Source organism: Lepisma saccharinum, chromosome 7, assembly GCF_977018435.1.
Source record: "Lepisma saccharinum chromosome 7, izLepSacc3.1, whole genome shotgun sequence".
Classification (NCBI taxonomy): domain Eukaryota; kingdom Metazoa; phylum Arthropoda; class Insecta; order Zygentoma; family Lepismatidae; genus Lepisma; species Lepisma saccharinum.
In genome coordinates, this window is record NC_139235.1 from 79,094,809 (window position 1) to 79,116,136 (window position 21,328).

General features: G+C 35.4%; 1 protein-coding gene across 6 annotated transcripts in view; it reads left to right on the plus strand.

Moving 5' to 3' along the window:
- The window catches only part of LOC145989943 (transmembrane channel-like protein 7), a 54,685-nt gene extending 33,647 nt beyond the window's left edge, over positions 1–21,038 (plus strand). For 3 of the 6 annotated variants that reach the window (XM_083125476.1, XM_083125478.1, XM_083125477.1), the window contains exons 17-22: positions 206–297; positions 1,767–1,809; positions 2,741–2,820; positions 4,356–4,404; positions 8,192–8,230; positions 16,446–21,038. In XM_083125476.1, coding sequence (XP_082981602.1) covers positions 206–297; positions 1,767–1,809; positions 2,741–2,820; positions 4,356–4,404; positions 8,192–8,230; positions 16,446–16,513 — 371 coding nt within the window. In that variant the 3' untranslated portion in view covers positions 16,514–21,038. Of the gene's footprint in view, positions 1–205; positions 298–756; positions 815–1,766; positions 1,810–2,740; positions 2,821–4,355; positions 4,405–8,191; positions 8,231–16,445 lie in introns of those variants that run through there. The other 3 variants (XR_014441901.1, XR_014441902.1, XM_083125479.1) reach the window with 3 other exon arrangements.
- The last annotated feature ends 290 nt before the right edge of the window (positions 21,039–21,328 follow it).

A 21,328-nucleotide genomic window follows, 5' to 3' on the forward strand; every position in this document is an offset into this window, starting at 1 on the left:
CTAAAACTGAATGCTAATTATCACTTTTGCAGATGACATTATGTTTTTCCATTCCCTAAAACATGATTTTTTTTATTAATATGAAACCATTTTTTGTTATTACTAGGGTTGGTATTTTTACCTGTAAATATTTTTTGGTTATCCCTAAAAGTACCTTTTTTTGTCTTCTACATAAACAAGCAATATTCTGGTTATCTCTTTATAGAGTGGCTGTACAACCTGGGTAATGACAAGAGCAAAATTTATACAGAAAGAAGTTCAACTTGGCAGTACAATCCTTCGTCTTACAATCGACAGGTTAGTGACAATATATGTAATACTAAAAGATTTCTGAATGCAAGTTTTTTTTTTTCCTAAGGCAAAGACCTTCCCTAGGCACGACAACATATATTAATTAAGGAAGTGAATGTATCACAGGATCTTCATGAAATTATTGTAAATGATAAATATATGTAAACACTTATAACTGCATTTTACCTGTGTTTTTGACACCCTAGCGAGGTCAGATGTAAGCTGGTCACATGCTTGTTTTCATGTTTCTTCTCTTCATAAAGTGCTATTTCATGCCACATGTCGTCAATAACAGAAAAACCAAGATATTCACAACATGTAACATTGTTTTATAGTCCACTTCGTGCCAACAGCAGGTAATAGCTGACCATTCCACCAAAGTGATCATGAAATCCTGTTTTTATACCTTTTAAGTTAATGTAAGACATTTAACTATATTTCAACTTTTTTTACCATGTGTTCTAGTCTCCTATACCTGAAGGAGGACCGATGTTGATACAAAAATTAGGATGACAAAACAAGGGTGCGTGTTCACACTGTTTGGGTTTTTATGTTTCTTCTTCTTTTTTTTTTTTTTTTTTCATATTTTGTCTTGTATTATAGTGACACATGTTTGACTTTAGATTAGTTAAAATATTGTTTTGTACATATGTTACATGTAGTTATTTAAATCCTGTTCCTTAATTCAGGCACAAGTACTGAAACTGTATTTTATAATCAGCTGATCAAAATATTGTGTATAAATAAAAATAAAACACTAAATTTGTAACAAACCATTTTACAGTGAAATCCTGATTTTACATTTCTCCCATTATAAATTCAATCTTCATGGTACTAATGTGGCAATGTTATAACATTTTCCCTGATTTTACATTTTAAGTATTGCATACCAAATAAATTGGGATTGATAAACATGTTACATGGACACAGTTTTATTAATTTAATATTATTGAATAAAGTTTGTTAATTAATCTATCCTGCTCTTACAAGATAGAATGCATTTGGTTTGAAACTTATTTGTGAATAGGAGCCATAAGTGTGGTATAATAAAGGTAAAATTCCCCATGCACATTGCACCATGCTATGAATAGAGGGATGTGGAGGTATGGTGCCACACATTCTTGATCTCTGCTATTTTTTGAAATTAATGTGATGAGCATATGCTCTAGCCATCGTTACCCCTTCCCCACCAGGGGTTACCCAAGGTACCCATTTATTTGAGGCTGGATGAATCCAAGAGTCGTTTTATGCAGGGACAAGGCCGAGAAAATTCCAATCTTAGATCACTCTCCCTGGGAATCGAACCTGGGTCTCCCACGTACAGTTAGATGCCCTCCCAACTAGACCATAGTGGCTCCCTTACATATGAAGTAATAACTAATAAGTACAAAATATGCAGTAATACATTGGACCTGACCATACATAATAGAATCTTTATCATGTTTTACAATATTTATTCTTTGCACTTTTAACAGGAAGGAGCTGGAATACCAAGGCAATCGAGGCAAAGGAATACAGGTTTGTGCGAATTATTATTGTGGTATTTCCCATAATCTCTCGTGTGTTTTGTGTGGAAAACATTGTTTTTATTCTTTTTAACAGCATGTGCTATAGAGAAAGTAGAAAAGACTATAGTTTTTCTCAACTAACCTTTGCCAAAACTAATCGGCAAATTTATGAATGGGTTTTGCATTTAATAGAATGTGCCAAATAAACAAATATTGAACTCTGGTGCAGTCTGCTAAAAAAAATATATTTTAATCTGTTTGTCTGGAATGTTTAAAAAAACTGAATCAGAAAACTAGGTGAAATACACCACATTCGTGGAAAAATATCAGTACACTTCAGTTTGTCCCCTTTCATGGTGGAATGAACAATTTCCAGCCGATGGCCAGTATCAAGGTAGATGTTCTGGATCATGTCTGCAATGATTCAAGTTTGCTCAGATAGACTAATTCGGACTGGACCTACAGTTTAAAGTGAGATCCAAACTGCTTATGCCCCCACCAGGGATCAAACACAATACCCCTTGATTACAAGGTGACCACGTTACCACCACATCATCAGGGAAGCCTGGAAAGATTAAAAAATGAAAGCTTGTCATTGGAACACTTGTATTCAGATTTTTTCAATTAATGTGACTACATATTTTTAACTTCAGGTACAGTAGTTTTCGAGTAGAAATAAATTAAAACTGGAGAAATTTTAGATGAACACCCTGTACAATGTTGAACCTTAATATATTCTTAACAGCTAAGGCTTTTTCATTATCGAAGACATCTGGATTTATTTGACATGAAAGGGGGGAGGGAGATGCTGTTGTTTGGATGTTATAAAAACTGTAGCTTCATTCCACAACAATTCAATTCATGATTGAATCATGTTATCACAAAATACATCTTTTTACCTCTTGTTTGTTTCAAGTTTATTTTTTACAGTTAAATTTCAGCTCTGTTTGTGAGACCTGAAAGTTCACAAGGATTTTTGTCTTCAGCATACTTGGGATCTGAGAGAAATTTGTCTAGGATTGTGAGCATAAAATCTATTTTAAAATATGCATTGCTAGAAGTTACAGAGAAGTAGTTATAGTTGCTTGCTACAGTGTGTACCATAGATCTGAAAGTATTTCTGAGATCAGTTTTGAGTCCATCTACAACAATCACAGGTTCTAATTTTCATACTAGTGCTATTATAATTTTGGCGATAATACGTATAATCAAAGATTTAAACATTCTTCCAGGAGATAGTATTGTTTAATAATTGCTTTTCAATTGGTATACAAGGTGTCTGGGACCGACATTACCAATAAGCAATTCGATAAAATATTTAATAACATGCAGTATTGAGGAACTCTACAAGCTGTTTTGCTTGATATCAATAAATCATACAATCTGTAGGTGCGGAATATCTTTTTGTCCAGGCAATATTCAATTTCTCGCAAGGCATTTTGTACCATCTGTAGCGTTTACAGATTTACAAGTAGCAGTGAGCCTCTGATGTAAATTGCCACTGTTGCTGAAATGTTGCCGACATAGAAATTTGAGAAATTTCTCTACTCTGTCAGCGTATGACATGCAGCCATTCTTATTGATAACTCTTATCCCAGACACATGTTGTTAATGAACTAAAATGTTTCATTGAATGCTTTTCAAAATAAAATTACAACTTTTTCGCGTGCAACATCCTCCACTGTAGGAAAAAGTTATTTTAGTAGTCATAAAAAATATACTGAATGTAGTGTACGAAAATTATAATTATGTATATTTATTTATTAGGGATGGGCCGATAGCTATACCCATAACAATGCCTATACGTTTACAGGTTCTGACAGATACTGGTATTGATGGTTGAAAATTGTTACAAAAGTTGTTCAGTGTGTAAGCATTCCACACAGATTTATTAAGACTTTTGCTTTAATATATTCAAGAATGCCTGTTACATAATCAGTTCTTCTCATGATGCTGGTGCAAAATAAAAGGAAAATTCGAATATTGCATAATTTCCTAGATAATTAAACTTCACAAAAGAGTTGTGCAACATTTTTGCGGACCTTGCAAAAGACCAAAATGCTGGAAAAGTATCTGCTGATGATCAGTAAATAAATTCCCACATCAGCATTGGTATTTGGCTAAGCCCTATTATTAAAAACATATTTGATTGCCTCATGCTTAAACTTTCTTACACAAAAATGTTCATTGAATTTTGTGCACTATAATTTTTACATAAAAATAGACTAGAAATTTTTGCATGGTTTGGCATTCATCTTCTAAAAAAATAACATGTTTTTTCATCTTTTCAATTCATTAGAGAATAATGAGCTGCTTTTTAATGTTGTAGATTGTGATATGCTTTGTTCTTGGTTGTGGTATGTTGGTATTGCTCGATGTTTATTTATATTAGAATCCAATAACAAACTAATCACTTTAAGAGATAGGGATTTTTATTTAGATATCTGGTGAATTTTTTCATGAACAAATGATCATTCACAAATGTATATTCTGCTAACCTACAGTTAAGAGATCAGTGTTCTATTATGTACCAAGGCAAATGTTTACTCTTTTCAGTGTTCAGGGGACGTATTTGAAGGTCCTTCCTGGATGCTCAGAAGTGAAGGTTAGTTCTTTTTCAACGAAGAAACATTTTTTTAAAAAAAATAAACAAGGCACCTTTCACAAGACAAAAGTGAAATTCTGTAAAGTTTCAACATTGAGTGTTCCCAATTCTATTTTTTTTAATGAATTGTGACTCAACACAAATATTAAGGAACATAGTGATCATGTTCATTGTTATTTATACAATGGTGGACAGGTTAGGCAGAGCCCACTGCCTTTCCCCCCTGAATTCATGCCAACGTATTTCACACAATGTGTCAATTTGTATTATTATTATTATTGAAATAATGCGAAGGAAATAGGAAACACTCACCATGCACTGGAAATCTTTTAAATTTTCACGACCATGGGCCATATCTTCGGACGTAGGTAAAATATGGTGGAAATGAAAGTAGTGTTGGACCTGCAAGAGTGAAGATAATGTCAGCATGGAAAAATGTAGTTTTCTTGCCAGGCTTGTTGAAATGAGAGAGTAGCAGTGTGTTTGTGGGGGGATTTAAGTTGAAAAGTTACTGAGTGGCCTTATCCAATCCACCAATTCCCCATTACAAAAATTCTGAGAACAAACTAACATCGACCATAAGTTGTTTTTTTTATAGCCTCTTATCATATATCTAATTACCCCAACAATGATATGTCATATATCATGTAGTGCTTAACATGACATCCTGTGAATCTATGAATAAACAAACATTTATAATGTTTATAATAATCACATTTATTGATTCATTTATAATGTGCACACTAAAATTACAAAAAGCTAAACTATATCGTGGACCATTATGAATTATAAGATGAATGGCAAGTTACCAGGCTGTCTCAGAAGTCCTGCACCATAGAAGGGGGAAAATAAGACACAGAATATCAGAAACAAAGACAGACTTTATTCAGCAAGTACAGGCCTCCCATCTTCAATTACCTTCACCCATCTCTGCGACAACAGTTTAATCTGATGGCGATACCAGGTGGCAGGTTTAGAATTGAAGAACTCGCAACAGGCAGAATTTACCTCATCATATGAATTGAAGTGCCGACCACACAGGAAATGTGAGAGAGAGCGAAACAAACCATAATCCGATGGTGCAACGTCCAGACTATAGGCAGGATGAGGTAACAACTCAAACCCATCAAGCTCAGTCAGGGTGTTGGTCACTCTTCGAGACCGGTGACTCGGAGCATTGTCAATTTGCAGCAGTAACCTCTTTCTCCTCATTAATACCAGGTATTTCCTGTTCAGAATGGCATACACTCGGCGTAATTGTTCAGAATACAGTTCACCTGTTACAGCACGACCTTCTGAAACAAACTCATAATGGACAATCCCATCAATATTTCCACACATACTCAGCATGAGCTTTTCCCAAATCTGTCCTGTTTCACATGGCCTCCTGTCCTCTTTTCATCCACTGTTTACACGTATCAGGGTTTTTCAGAAACACCCACTTCTCATCTCTTGTCTCAATTCTCCTCCAAAAACCAAGATCATGTGGATTTTGTAGCAATGTCTGGCAAATTGCAACTCTGCGCTGGGCCTGCAATTCAGTCAGCTCGTTCGGACTTTGTCGGGGCTGTTTATTTGTGTAATCCATGTCATGCAAGCGACGGTTTACGGTCGATTTGGATGCTCCAACCACTCTTGCTAGCACACGTGTGCTGGGTTGTGGTGCAGCATTTACAGCATCCTGCAGACTCAGTAATGTCTATCAGAGGTCCGCGAGGCATAGATCACCTGAAACAATTTTTTTAAACCAACGGGAAGCTGTCAATTGAGTCATCACTTCTTCGTTCTCCACACACAAATTTCCTCCACTGCCGCTTTAAGTGTTAGTTCTTTTTTCCATAAAAGAAGTAGCAGTGCACGAAGTGCAATTCGATCCTCACTCATCGTGCCCACTTTAACTTCACGGGAACAATCGCTGCACATGCAGTGTGTGTCTTCACTTCATCCCATGAACATGTCTTCTATGCTTGCCAACAGCTTTTCATCGGTGGTGCCACCTACCCTCGCAAACTTCACCTCGTGGAGCTCAGTGTGCTGATGGTGCAGGACTTCTGGGACAGCCTGGTACTATTTGCAATTATGTTATCAATTAAACATGATAACTGGGGCTCGGAAGTTGATGGCCCAAAAAATCTCAACAAATGACCTTGAAATGATTTAAAGATGACTGAAAATTTAAAAAAAATACATAATAATTTTCACTCTTAAAATGAAAGAGAGTAGTTGAATAAATTCAATAAAATCCATTGTTTGGTGGGTTAAACTAGTATAGTTTTACTCCAAGTTTACATTAAATACAATGCAAGTTTTTCTGTATAAATCATTCACCTCCTTGCATGATACAGTAGTCTGTCAGAAGCTGAATATCCAGTTTCGCATGCATCAGATTATATTTTTTTTATATTTTGTTACTGATTTTGCTTTGAAACCACAGATTAAAGCAATAATAGTGGCCATCAAGGGAACCTCAAAGTAGATTTCACTCAAAGCATTTTAAGTTTGCTGGAGGAAATATAAATTTATCACAATTAATTATTTACTCCCTTGCCAAAGATTTCAGTTAAAATAATATTGAGCTTTTTTATTGACCATATTCTCGATTAATGGCATACTTGCTAAAGAGACATGTTAGCAAATTTAAGTATGGAAATTATAATAGAAATTGTATTTATGAAACAAGAGGGAGAAGCCAAAAGAAACCTCAAAAATTATAAGAAATGCAACAGAAACTGTAAAAATACTGAAAAATGACCTAAAATTGCAAAGAAATGGAAAATAAAAACAATCTTTCCTTTTTTGAATTTTTGAATTTGAAATCACAATTTTGGGTCCGTCAGCACTAGAGCTATTTTGCACCTGTAATGTTATGCAGGTTCCAGCCCCATACCATAACATGTAACAAAACTATAATGTCGCATAACTAAAATCGTAAAATATTCTGACCGGTTAAAAGCTGAGGCTGTAAAGGGGCACTCAGCACATAAAGGACAAGCCAGAGGACAACACACAGAATTATGCTGGCCATAGGGCCAGTCGCTAGAGCCTCGTTAGTCTACAAAAGGCAGTCCAGGGTGTACTATGTGGAAGTGAGGTTGACAATTGGGTGTACTAAGTGAAAGGTCACCCCTTACACCCCAAAAATGTTTCCTGGTTCTAACTAAAGGGAAACATAAACTTCCGAGGCGTAGTGAAAACATTCTGAATAATTGTTCTGTTGAAAGAGGCAGAGTAATAAATTGGATTTGTAGTAAACTGAAAGAGAAGAGTTAAATTAATTTGCATACAACTGTGTGATTTACAAAAGCATGATGGGAAAGAAAAATGTGACTGTCTCTAACTATGATTTATGTGCATGTAGTGTAAATATAGTATTAGTTTTAACAATTATATCTACAAAATAAAAAGTAGTGCATAATCTTGGTCTTTCCTTTCTATCCTAAATGTGTGTGCTTTAAAGTGTTCACTAACTGAGGTTTTGGTACTTTTTAGGAACAAAATTTGTTTTCTTGTTGCCATAATAAATTAACCACAATATTGTTCATTCTTTTTATGTAAGTGTATGTTTTTAATTTTCAATGCATTATCTTGTAAACAACAGAGCAAATTTCTATCTAACTTTCTTATGAACAAACATGTATTTGTCTTCTATGTTACACACATTAAAAGATAATGATTGTTATATACTATCATATTTACCATTAATGCAAAACAGTTTAACAAAGAACTATTACAGTGCATCTGGGTAATTTTCTTCTTTGTTATTCAGGCTGGTTCTTATTTTTTTCAGAATCATCTGCAAATCTGTTGCACTCAGATGATAGCGTTGGTAAGTAAAATTAAGTCTATCTGTGCAGTTTGTAGTCTGCTGGCAGGGAGCTATCACGTGTAGTTTTGATTTGCTGACAATACTGGAGATGGCATCTACTTTGTTCTCTGGTAGCTAACGCTCACTGTTTCCTTTGCAAGTGGAATTTGAACCCTTTGGTTTCCACTAAGACCTTGAATAATTTATTATCATTATTTGTTTCCCCTTCCAAAGCATTTTTGCAGCATTACTGTTAGCCAACATGTTTGCACCATTTTATTATAATTTTTGGTATTGTCTTATGCTGGGATAGTCATGTTTTGACCAATAGGTAATGTGAAAACAGCTTGAACACAAGTAAAATTTTATACCCGAGCGTTCTTACAAATTTTAAAAACAGGGTTGAAAGTGATGCCAAGAAAGGGCTAAGGATTGGATCTTGTAATTATGATAGTAATTTTTCATTTTACTTGGCATGTTAGTTAAATCAAAAAACTGTTCGCGACTTCAACGTGCACAGTCTGCATACACTGGATGACCACAAGGACACTCGACAAAAAATCTGTACAGCTCCAACAGTAGGTGACCGATTGACTTGAAATTCCCTTTTTGAACCTACATGTAAGGGCCTTCCCTGCTGATGACTCACAACAGGATTGAAAGCTGCCGAATTTTATGGTGGAATGCTTAGCACAGCATTGTACGATGTCAGGGGTCCCAGGTTTGAATACCAACCTGGGCATGGGTGTTCTTCATAAGTGTCCCTTCGTCAACCTCTCAATTGACTGGCAAGACCCTGTGAATGGAACAGCAAAATGTACGAACGACGCATGGTTTATTGAAACTTTCATTTGTGGTTTAAACCTGAAACAACATAATTTGTTCAACACCAGGAAGGACAGCAACCTGGATTATGTTCTGTCCACCCTTAACGATATTAGTATCACGTCACGTAAGAACCTCCTGACCTCCGACCACGACAGTTTGGATGTTTCTATTCTCATCCCCCCACCCCCTAGAAGAGGTCATCGCCCCTCCATCCAGAACAAACGCTACCTGTGGAACCGAGCGCCGTGGGAGGAGATAAGACTTTCCCTCGACTCCTTCCCCTGGAGCATCTTGGAAGACGGGACGGTCGATGAGGCAGCTGACCTATTTACAGGTGTCATTCAAGCAGCAGTGACGGACCACGTGCCTACAGGGAAAATATCTTCTCGTAGATTTCCGTGTTGGTTCGACTCCGAAGTGCGGGATGTACTGGCCAACAAGACACGAGCATGGCAACTTTGGAAGGGCTTCCCGAGTGAACACACGCACAATACCTTTGCTGCTCTGCGACGACACTCAAAGTATCTCCTTCGAAAAAAATATAAGGAACATATAGACAATATCACTGCAACAATCCCAGAAAACCCAAAAAACTTTTTTAATCTAATAAACTCAAGGAAAAATAACAGTAGGATTCCAGCTGAAATTACACATGATAGTGAAAGTGCGATAGGGGACCGAAGGGCAGAACTCTTCAACGCTTATTTTCATGGTAACTTCAGCCCCCTGTCTTCCCATGCAGCGTTGCCAAACGTAAGACCAGTCTGTTCCTCCTCCCTAACAACGCTTGTCACTACACCCGATGAGGTGAAGGATCTATTGTCGTCTCTTTCAGTTCACCGTGCCCTAGGACCGGACGATATCAACACTATGTTACTCAGGAAAACTGTGCAATCCCTGTGCAATCCCCTCTCCATTCTCTTGAACAGATGTTTTTCGGAAGGCATCTTTCCTCACGCTTGGAAACAAGCTAACATCACACCGATTCACAAAAGTGGTAACAAAAATTTTGTTTCATCTTACAGACCAATCTCCTTACTCTCTCCTCTGTCCATCATCCATGAAAAGCAATCAAAGACAGACTGTACAAATTTGTTTCTCCGTACTTAAGCTCTAAGCAACATGGTTTTCTTCCACAAACCTGTCTGTTTTACTCTCACATGCTATGGAATGCATTTCAAATAATTCACAATTAGATGTAATATACTTTGATCTGGCCAAAGCCTTTGATACTGTTAGTCATCGTCTTCTGATTCACAAATTATGCAATAGATTCAACATTCATGGCAAATTTCTCACCCTTCTCACAGATTACCTTAGCGATCGCCAACAACGTATCGTCCTTCCTGGAACTGTTTCTAACTTTCTTCCTGTCGTCTCTGGAGTTCCACAGGGTAGTGTTCTAGGACCTCTCTTGTTCATATTATTCGTCGATGACCTTGCCGACCATCTCACAGCTCCCTCTAGCAATTACCTTCTTTTCGCAGATGACTGTAAAATTTTCAGGGAAATCTCCACTTCCGACGATACTCATCTTCTTCAGAATGACATAGCAACATTTACTTCCTGGTGCCTGACATGGGACCCTACATACATCCTGATAAGCGTACTACTCTCACTATCTCTCTCAAGAAGAATCTGTTAAAGTCATCTTACTCCATCTCTGGCAATAACATCAAAGCAGTATCCTCTCATAAGGACCTAGGCATTGTTTTCGACCAAAAGCTCACATTTGAGGAACATATTTTATGCACCACAAAAAAGGCCATGCATCTCTTAGGTTTATTCTACCGTTTCACTGAAATTAGTGACATCTTAGCCCTCACTTTGTACTTCAAATCATTCATCTCCCCAATAATAGAATACTGCTCTCCCGTCTGGTCCATGTCATGTCCCACTCACCTCTCCAGAATCGATTCAGTCTTTAACTTCTTCCTAGCTATAGTCCGTCACAGGGTTCCCTCATTACGCAATTTTTCATCTCCGCATCTCTTGTCTTTTCTAAACTTACAAACTGCTTATCAGCGACGTTTGCAGAATGATTTCAGTTACTTATACAAAATTGTGAATGGCAAAATCCGCTGCAACACACTCCTTGAGGAATTCCACTTTAGAGTACCTATGCGCACAACTCGCAATACAAGGTTATTTTATACAAAAAAACCTAGACTGGAAATTCAAAAAAGATCTCTCTTTTATAGACTTGCCACACAATACAATGATCTCCCCTCAAATATTGATATATTTTCCTCCGAGTTTGCCTTTCGGTCTTCTATCAGAAGAAATACTTGTAATTAATATCACATAGTGCCATCCCTTACTTACTTTTTTGTTAATTTGCTATTCACTTTTATGTTGTTTTGTTACTCTTAATTATTTCTTATTTATTTTTATTTATTTATTTTATTTTATTTTTTTATCTTTATGCTTATTATAATTATTGCTTTCTCATTGTTGACAATTTCAGTGTAAAATGGCCACCTGTGCTGTATCTGAAATTTTCTGAAATAAATAAATAAATACAGTAACCCCTTGAGTTATGTAAGTAAAGCATTCCGTAAACCTTTACGTAACTTGAATTTTACGAAAGTCGAATTTGGTAACTTCGTAAGAAACTGCAATATTAAATTATTATTGTTATTATTATTATTATTATTATTATTATTTGTAAAGGGTGTTTTTTTAAGAGTGATAGAACTTTTGATAGGGATAGCTGTCATTTGTTTTGTTTTGATGACATGTTGTTTTGTCATTTCATATCAGTGAGCATTGGCAAATGATCATGGAAAGACTTGACACCGCAACAACGTTTACAAATTGTGGAAATATATTTCCAAAATCAATGTTCTGTTCGCCAAACGTATAGAGCACTTCGGAAATATCGGTGCTGTCAGTGAATTGGCCTCCAAGATCATGTGACCTAACGCCACTGGATTATTTTCTTTGGGCATATGTAAAGTCTCTGGTTTATGCTGATAAACCAGCAACAATTGACGCTTTGGAAGCCAACATAACTAGTGTTATTAACAACATACATCCCCAATTACTTGAAAAGGTGGTTCAAAATTGGACTGATCGAATCCGGTTCATCACAGCTAGGCGTGGTGGAAATATGCTGGAAATTATTTTCAAAAAGTAAATGTCAGAAAGTTATCTTTCAAATAAAAACATAATTGGCTTCAAACTTATTTTTTAATGTGTTTTATTTCAATTCAAAGTTCTATCACTCTAAAAAAACACCCTATATGTATATGTATATATGTATATTATTTACACAGCAGTATTTACTCGGATATAAACTATAGAAGTATGAAACATATATGAAAGAATATAAAAGCAAACTGAAATCACACTTTTTAAATATAAAAAAATCTTGTGACGGCTACGTACAGTTATTACGTAATTGCAAATTTATGTAAGTTGCATATTACGTAAGTGAGGGGGTTACTGTACTTATTCCCATCCTCGCAATTAGTCAAAAGTGGCAGAAAAACAAAGTAAAATAAACCAAATCATTCACTCAAGGATCGAAATCCGGGGTGTAAAGTTTTATTTGTGTTTGTGTAGTATTTCCGTCACCCTAACAAGATGTTTGTACTCTGGTGAACATGATAATCAAGTGGCTTCAGGTTTGTATCCTACTTAAAACTGTATGCCATGTGACAAGTACCAGTTTTAGTTAACACAAAAATACCTTTAAACAAGCACTATATTTCTGTTCTTGCCATATTTCATTTCAGTAGTTTGATAAGGCTAATGCTGATATTTAAGTCTCTAATGAAAGGGTTGCTTAAAATGCTGAAATCTTATCACAAAGCTTATTTTGCATTTATAGTAACGTGGTATAAATTATTTTAATTTTATTAATTATAAAGTGTGTCCTGCGTGAACTAGAACTACACAAATTGTTATAGTAATGTTTCTGCGTATAAATCTGAGACTGCTACAGAATTAATGTGTAGATATTTTTAAACTAATGAAAAATGCATAGTTGTTGATAGGTATGAAAGTATAGGGTTTCCCAATAGGAGCTGGTGGATGTTTGGGGGAAAAAACACTTAGAGAGAGAGAACTATGAATGCCTTCATTTTAACATGTAACAATTATTCATAATTGGGAAAAGAGAGACGCGGTAGTATATAAATATGGAAACTCTAAGTTGCTGACCAAGGCAGTTTATTAAGATAAAAAAACACTTAACAGGTAACGTTTCAACCCTGTATCAGGGTCTTCCTCAGACGAAGAACTAAACTAAAAATTGATAAACTGACTTGGTCAGCAACTTAGTGTTTTTAATATGGAAACGAGGCTTAATTAAATTATAAATATGGAGAAACTAGTACTCACTTATCCGCAAAACTGTTTTTTCTTCATTCTATCAATTTCAGTGGCCACTGCCACCATCCTCGTTGGGACCAGTACAGCAAGTTCCAACGAGGATGGTGCCAATGGCCACTGAAATTGATAGAACATAGAATATAACAGTTTTGCAGATAAGTGAGTACTAGTTTCTCCATATGTATGTAACAATTAGATATGAAAGATAATATCAGACTTCTTGATGACATCTTTTGTGTAGATATCTGATGGCATTTTCACATAATTGCAGCTCGATTTCACCAATGACATGTTACGTTTCTTCTTTGAGCTCATCAGCGGTTGTTGGTGTACACCTCACTGTTCGCATAGCCTCAAAGAAAATTTGTACCAAAGCACATGATCTTATGTCAGTTGCCTATGCAAACCGAATGTATTTGGCTAAATGTGGTTTTCACATAACACGGATTACCACATTACATTTCAATGATATTCACACATAATCGTCTGTGGTGTATTCTGAAAATTTGACTTGGTTTACCAAAACAATTCTTATTTATTGTGTATATTTATTATATATTCATTAGATATAATAGAAATAAAACACCAATGGAGGCATATAAGTAAAACAAAACCAGAAATCTGACAACTTCAGATTTTCTGGTAATTTTTGTGTGTATTGCCACATCCCAGTCTCGAGACTTGAGCACTTTCCAGCTTAGAACAGGGGTAGATGCATGAGATACCTCGGGCTATTAAACCTGAGCAACAAACGTTAGAGGTTGGTAATAGACACACAATAAACCAACATATATTCTGAAAGACAGGTAATCAATACATTCCATACACATGAGTAATTTTCTACAATCTCCATATAAAGTTTTATATTTCCGAATTCTTCCTCTTTCCTCTTATGTACGATCTTCTTCCATATGTGGGCTTATTCTTCTAGCTATAGGCTTCTTCTTCTACATATACAGACTTATTCTTCTAGCTATAGGCTTCTTCTACAGCAGACTTCTTTTTCTACACATATAGACTTATTCTTCTAGCTATAGTCTTCTTCTTCTACAGCAACCTTCTTCCTCTACATATATGGACTTATTCTTCTACAGCAACCTTCTTCCTCTGCATATATGGACTTATTCTTCTAGCTATAGGCTTCTTCTTTCATCTTCCTATGTACAATGCCGGCTCTATTGCATCTTTTCTTGGGCATCTGACCCAGGCCCGTAGCTAGAACTGATCCCCAGGGGGGCTCATGGGTTATCAGGGGGCTTTGTAAACCAAGTCCATTTTTAAAAAATTGAACAGTATTAAATGAAGGTAAATTATGTGTGCGACATTTTTACGTAGTCATTGCAAGATTTGCCAAACATCAGGGTCGATCTTTCAAAGGAGAGAGGCACAATATTTCTCTGCGACAAACGCCAAGGTCATTGCCAATTCAATGTAAAAGCTCATACCACAGACCTTACTACTGCAAAAGACACATAATTCTATCCCATACGACGAGAATTATTAAATATGATGGAAACTGAAATGCAAAGACCTCAATTGTCACGTTTAAAGGCAAGAAGAACATTTATGGTTCGCCGCCGATTGTTTTGAAAAGCAGATTTATATTGTTCAATGTGTGCTTTTCCTCTTAACAAGTGGAAATAGCAGACATTCGAGTAATGTGCCCAGGATTTTTGAAGAGGCGGGGGCGTTAAGTGTACTTTTTGCCATTTTTTCCTGCCTTTTTTTTTTACAAAGAATATTGAGCATAAGCAGAATTATGATCCTCATCACCCCTCCTTGAGCACGCCACTTGAAACTCTGAAGAATCTTGATGACTCCAGACAAACCCTGCCGTGTTGTAAACATGGGGATGGGGGCTGAAAAAGGGCCTGTTGATCCAGACCTTCAAGAGTGGGGGAAAGTACAGGTTATTGGACTTGTCTGCCTGTTCGGAAGCATTTGGCTGTTCTCTGCACCGGCAGAGACCAGAGAGATTCGCACCATTCTGCGATGAGCTGGGCTGACGAACACCATTGCCTTCAATAGGAAACTTAGCAGGAGGGTTCGGGAGGGTTAGTACTGGGGCCTCATTTCGATGCGCTAAGATTAGTGAATCTCTTGCGTATTTCGAGCTGTTTCATGCTGTCGCTTGGCTTATTTCGCACAAATATGCGAGTATTCTGACTTATTATTTTCACTGCTTCTAAAAAAAAAAAAAAAAAAAGGCAATATTTTTATTATTTTGCTTGGTCATCGCCGCATCTCCCGATGACCAGACGCCTCGCCTCTGATGTCAAGGGGGCCTGATGGCAGTGCCAGGGGGGCTGATGGCAGTTCAAGGGGGCTGGCTACGGGCCTGATCTGACCCCAAAGATCTATTGTCCCTCCTTCGGGTTGCTGCTTGACATGCTGCACCACCATCTAAACCAATCCAAAAGGGGTAATCAAGGGGCACCGCCAATCCTGTACTCAACCTTGATTCGGTGCTGCAATGTATGCGCAACTTGAGAGTGCTTGGGGGCTGCCAAGAACTTGGCGCCACCATGGGACAAACAACCAAAGGTCTAACAGAAAAACTCATTCCTTCTAAACATTAAAGACACGAAATTGTAATCGTTATTTGGTTTCTTTACTTTCCGTATATGGCCACATATGACATATATAGCGATCTTTTATCTCTGCTGCCGTTATCCAATTCATTGTTGTTATAAGTTCACAAATTAAACATTCACAATTAATTACACTATTTACAATCACATTCGTGTGATTCCCTTTCGCATTGTTGCTTTAATCAATGTCCTTCCGACTTTTGCCGTGTGCTGCCATCTATCATCCGCTATATACAACTGATCATCATTTGGGTGCATAACAGTATATGAAAAAGTAGCAATGAGAATACGACACCGATAATCCCACTGTTGCACTCCATGACTACATTTCTAATGGCTTACAGTTGACAGCTGGAAAAGACTATATTGAAACAGCGTTTCCACATGACAATCATAACCTGAAAATATCCGGTAGTTCGTATTGGAAAACCCTATTTGTATTGGCTTAGATAAGTTGTAAACCAAAATATTCTTTTCAGATCTCATTCTTGATGCACCAGATCAACATATTGGGAAACGCAAACATCAAATTGATAAACGAAAATGATGTATGTGACAGAGGAGAGCCATTTGCAAATGAACACATTAAGGGTATACAACTTCAAATTGATTGCAACACATTCTATCAATAGTGCCAGTAAACTCATGTTTTTCATTCACAAGTAATTACATGTGATTTCTCCAGTGGTTGTAGTTTGGGTAATGTGGAGCACCAGGATTGTTCATTTGGTGTTTTTATAAGTGCAATATAGTCTCTTTTAATACCATTGTGTGCATGTAATAGGTTTAGCATAATCATTTAGTTTCAGTGAGTGACTACATAAGGGGAGATAGTTTTAGTTCCTATGTGCCTAGTCTTTCAATACAAGAATACCATTTTTGAATACTACACCTTTGTGTTCATATAATGTTAAATATTATCTGCTCGATTAGTTTGGTTTTATTCACGTGACACACACGAAAGTACCACATTGTTTAATTAAAAATGACTAAATGAATATTACATTTATTGTGTAACAGCATTTAGCAGGGACCAATGTTTACGTGTCTTCCAGACTTTTATTTCCATAAGCTTTTATGTAATGTTGCATTTTCAAAATGTATCGGCAAAAACTTAATAACTAAATGTAAATAGATGCCAGTTAGTATTTAGTTATACTAGTTAACCAGTAGTCTATTGGTATTGCCCAGTATAGGCTTATTAATGCATGTTCTGATAATTTTACTGATCAAATATATCTATTTATAGCCTGTAACTTTGTGGAAAATTATTGAAAAAATGTGGAAAATGTTATTTTTTTTAATGATTATAGAGAGAGAATTCACGAACCTTGATTTTGTAAAGTAAATTAATAAATATGTAGTTTCCTTTTAAAAGCAAAATCTATTGCTGTCATCTTGTGACATACGTTAATTAAGAAAGTTAATGAGCAATTAAATCTTCATGGAATGTTTGCAGTTTTAAATTGGATCAGTAGAATATCACATATTAGAATTGGTAAATTTTATATTGGTTTCTTATCAGTATTGGCTATCTGCTATTGGCATATCCATAATTTTTCTATGACCGACTGCTGTCATCTAATATATACAATAGTCATTCAGTTTCAATTGGAGGTGAACCATGTATTGAATATTCAATATATATATATATAAGAAAGTATTACGTACGGTAGCTCAGTGGTTAGAGCAATGGCACGGTATGCCAGAGACCCAGGTTCGAGTCCTGGTCGAGCCTGCATTTTTTGCTGAAAATGTCTACGTAATACATCTCCTGTGTATGCCTAATCTACAAAGATGGTTGAATAAACTTGAGTTATTGGAATAGTGGTGAGGACTCAGTGCTTAATATTAGAGTGGTCTGGGCACCTCAGTCACTAAGGTTATTGAGTACTAGATTCATCTTTTTGCCATCGAAGGTTCCAGATTTTAGACTGCACGGGCATTCGTTTGTGCATGGTACTTCATCAGTTTCATACAATCATCATTCATCCTCATTGTCACAAATAGCCTGGACAGAAAAGAGATGTGAAGTATAATCTTGAAACCTAAGAAAGGAAGGACAAGGAAATGTGATTAGTCAAAATAAATGGTAACAGTGTTTTTATGATATGGTTGCAATGCAATACGTATATTGTAATATGGGCAACTGTTCAGAATAATTTTAATTACTACAATATTGAAGTATCTGCCAGAATTGCAAGAGTATCACTTCAGTCAAAGTTTCAATGAAATACCACACACTCTGCAAGGTCTACTAAATCTTCTAGGATAGTAAGTTCGATAATTTCTTGAAAATTAATATATTTTTCGACTCTCACATACACATCACAGATTCCTTTTTGTGTAATTCAACTTGAAAGTATTTTTTTTCCCCCAACTACTGTTGGATTAAAAATTATAGATACTAGAGTTTGAACTCAAATTAAAGATTAACCAGTAGACCTACAAAAAATGAGTTACATCGAAATTTAGCTTATTTATTTCTGTTAATCTATGCTAACCTTTTTTTTTTTCGAGTATGCCTTCTATTTTTTTATAGTCTTGAGAACAAAAAAAAATGCCTTTTTTAAAGTTTTGCAAACAATCGCTCTGTTTGAAATTCTGTAAATCAAAAACAGGTTGTCCGATCGTTATGATATCTGTTGATCAGCGGAAACTGCTAGTGGGTGTTGCCATGTTCCACGTACAACTTTACTCCTTATAATAAAAATCTATATAAAATCTTTTTTGCAGTGTGAATTGACAAGTGATAATGAATGCCTTTTAAAAACAGACTCAAAGAGCTTCAAAACAAGGTCAATATTGTATTTGTAGGACTACTCAATACTAAGAAAACGTTGTTTCGCAAAATTGCTAAAATCTGATTTTTTGACAAATTTTGAAAACCTGAAAATTAATAATTGTGTTTATAACCTTTCTGCCTGCACCCTACTAAAATTTCATAACAATCGGACAACCAGTTTTTGATTTACAGAATTTCAAAGAGAGCGATCGTTTACAAAACTTTAAGAAACGGCCATTTTTTTTTGTTCTCACGACGATGAAAAATAGAAGGCATACTAAAAAAAATGGTTAGCATAGATTAATGCAGGAAAAAATAAGCTAAGTTTTGATGTAACTCGTTTTAATGTTGGTCTAGTGGTTACTTTTTAATTTGAGTCCAAACTAGAGTATCTATAATTTTTAATCTGATAGTAGATGCTCAAATTTTGTGATTCTTAGCATGATTCCAGTGATAAAATATTTTTCTATTTTACATGTGCCAAAGAGTACAATGTGTTCCATGTCTTAATTGTTAAAGTTCAGATGAGAATCAGTGAATGAATGAAGTTGGCTTCTTTTTTATTAAATAATAAGTAAACAGGTACACAAAATAATATTCTTAAAAAGTAGCAGTATTATAGGATATAGGTGCACACCGTTAAATTTTTTTCTCTTTTAATGACTAACTATAATGGATTTTCTTAACTTTTTTATGGTAAAACTGATCTAGGTTATTTTTACTTCTAGATCGTGTGTTCCTATCATTGGCTGTACTAAAATATATTATTTTTTTGTTGTTGACATAATTTATTGCAATTGTTGTGTGTATGTATTTATACATGGAAGAGTAAGAAAAGAAAAAAACACTTTTATTATGAGTTGCATTATATTGAAATGCATTTCTCATAAGCATCATCCTTTGCCATTTCCTGCCTCTGGGTCAAGCCTCCAATTTTTCCTGGTCTTATACCATTCCTCTCTTTTCACGGTATTCCAATCTTGTGCTCTTCTCCTAACACACACTGCTATTTGCTCTTTCCACCAACATCTTGGTCACCCCCTTGGCCTTATTCCCACTCCTTGTGCATTGTAAGATCTTACTGGTAGTCTTTCTGCATCCATCCTCTTGTGTCCAAACCATCTCATCTGTGCCTGATCTATCCTGTCCTGAAGCTTCACCACTCCCACTGTCTGTTGGATCTCCTCATTCCTTATTCTATCCCATCTAGTCTTCCCCAACATAATCCTTAAAAATTTCATCTCCACTGCCTGCATATTTCTTTTGTCTTTTTTTTCTCATATCAAATAGTAATTCTGTCAGTTAAAACAGCCTATTTGTTAATTAAATATTGAACTTGGTGTGCCTATCACACTGGGTATGTGCACAATTTAATTAACAACAGACGTAAGCTAATTTTAAATTATTTTTTTAATTATCAAACAATCAAGAAATGCTATGAAATGTATTTGTTTAAATAAACATGCTTCCATTTTGAATTTTATTTTTGTAAATAATGTTGTCCATTTAGTATGTATACATACAAAAAACTTACGTTTTAATTGCTAGTTGTTATTCAGCAATTGCTTTTGTCAAATATGAATATGCTTCCATTACTTGTCAAAATATCAATAAAGATCTTATTGTTTATCATGTTATTCCTATTGATTAAAATATATAGTAAGTATAGGCATAAAAATACACCTTGTGTGTTTAATTTTGATCCAATACAACAAATGTATAATTCAGGAATTTTGAAGGTCTAATGCTACTTTCTTAATCTTAGTCAAAATAAGTTTTATGAAAAAAAAATCATACACACTTCTACTAATTAGAAGCAGTTTTAACAGTTACTACAATAGCTAATGTTCACAGAGGAACTATGATAATTACTTTTGTGAAAATTTGTGGCTCAGTTGAACCTGGCCAATCTATACTTTCTAATATTTTTTTTGCGTGTAGTTATTAGTTAGAACTAGTTTGTACTTTCTCTGTGGCTTTCTTTAAAATGTATATAAATCCATATATTTTCCAATATAATGCACAGAATATTATATTGATTAGATAGGTAAGTGTCTGATGCTCAGGAAAATAATTGTTGTATACTATTGTAATTATTCAGTATTTATTTTAAGGATAACAGTTGCTCTATTACTATTTCTTTTCCATGTGTTTGCAATTTTCCATGTCAGTTTAATTTCAGTATTATATTTGTTGAAGTTTTGATAAGTTCTTCTGTAAACCAACAATTTGTACACCAAAGCTTCTTCACTTGTTGTGTATTCACTTGTTTTGTAATCAAAGTATTGAATAAATCAAAAATTGTGAATTAAATCTTTGCATTATAATATCTTCTGCATGTTATAATATTTCAGGAAAAGTTATTCTCAGTGGCAAACACTGCTTTTCAGAGAGAGGTTGCAGAATCTGTTGTTCATTGTGTGTTTGTCGCCTTTGAACGATTGAGACTGTCTTTGCATGTGCACTCAGAATGGTGTTAACTTTAGAACAGCGAATATTTCTCGTTGATACGTCTTCCGTGAGCATGGTGAGTACACACAGACAGCAAAAGACCAGTTTTCCGTTAGATTTACAGGT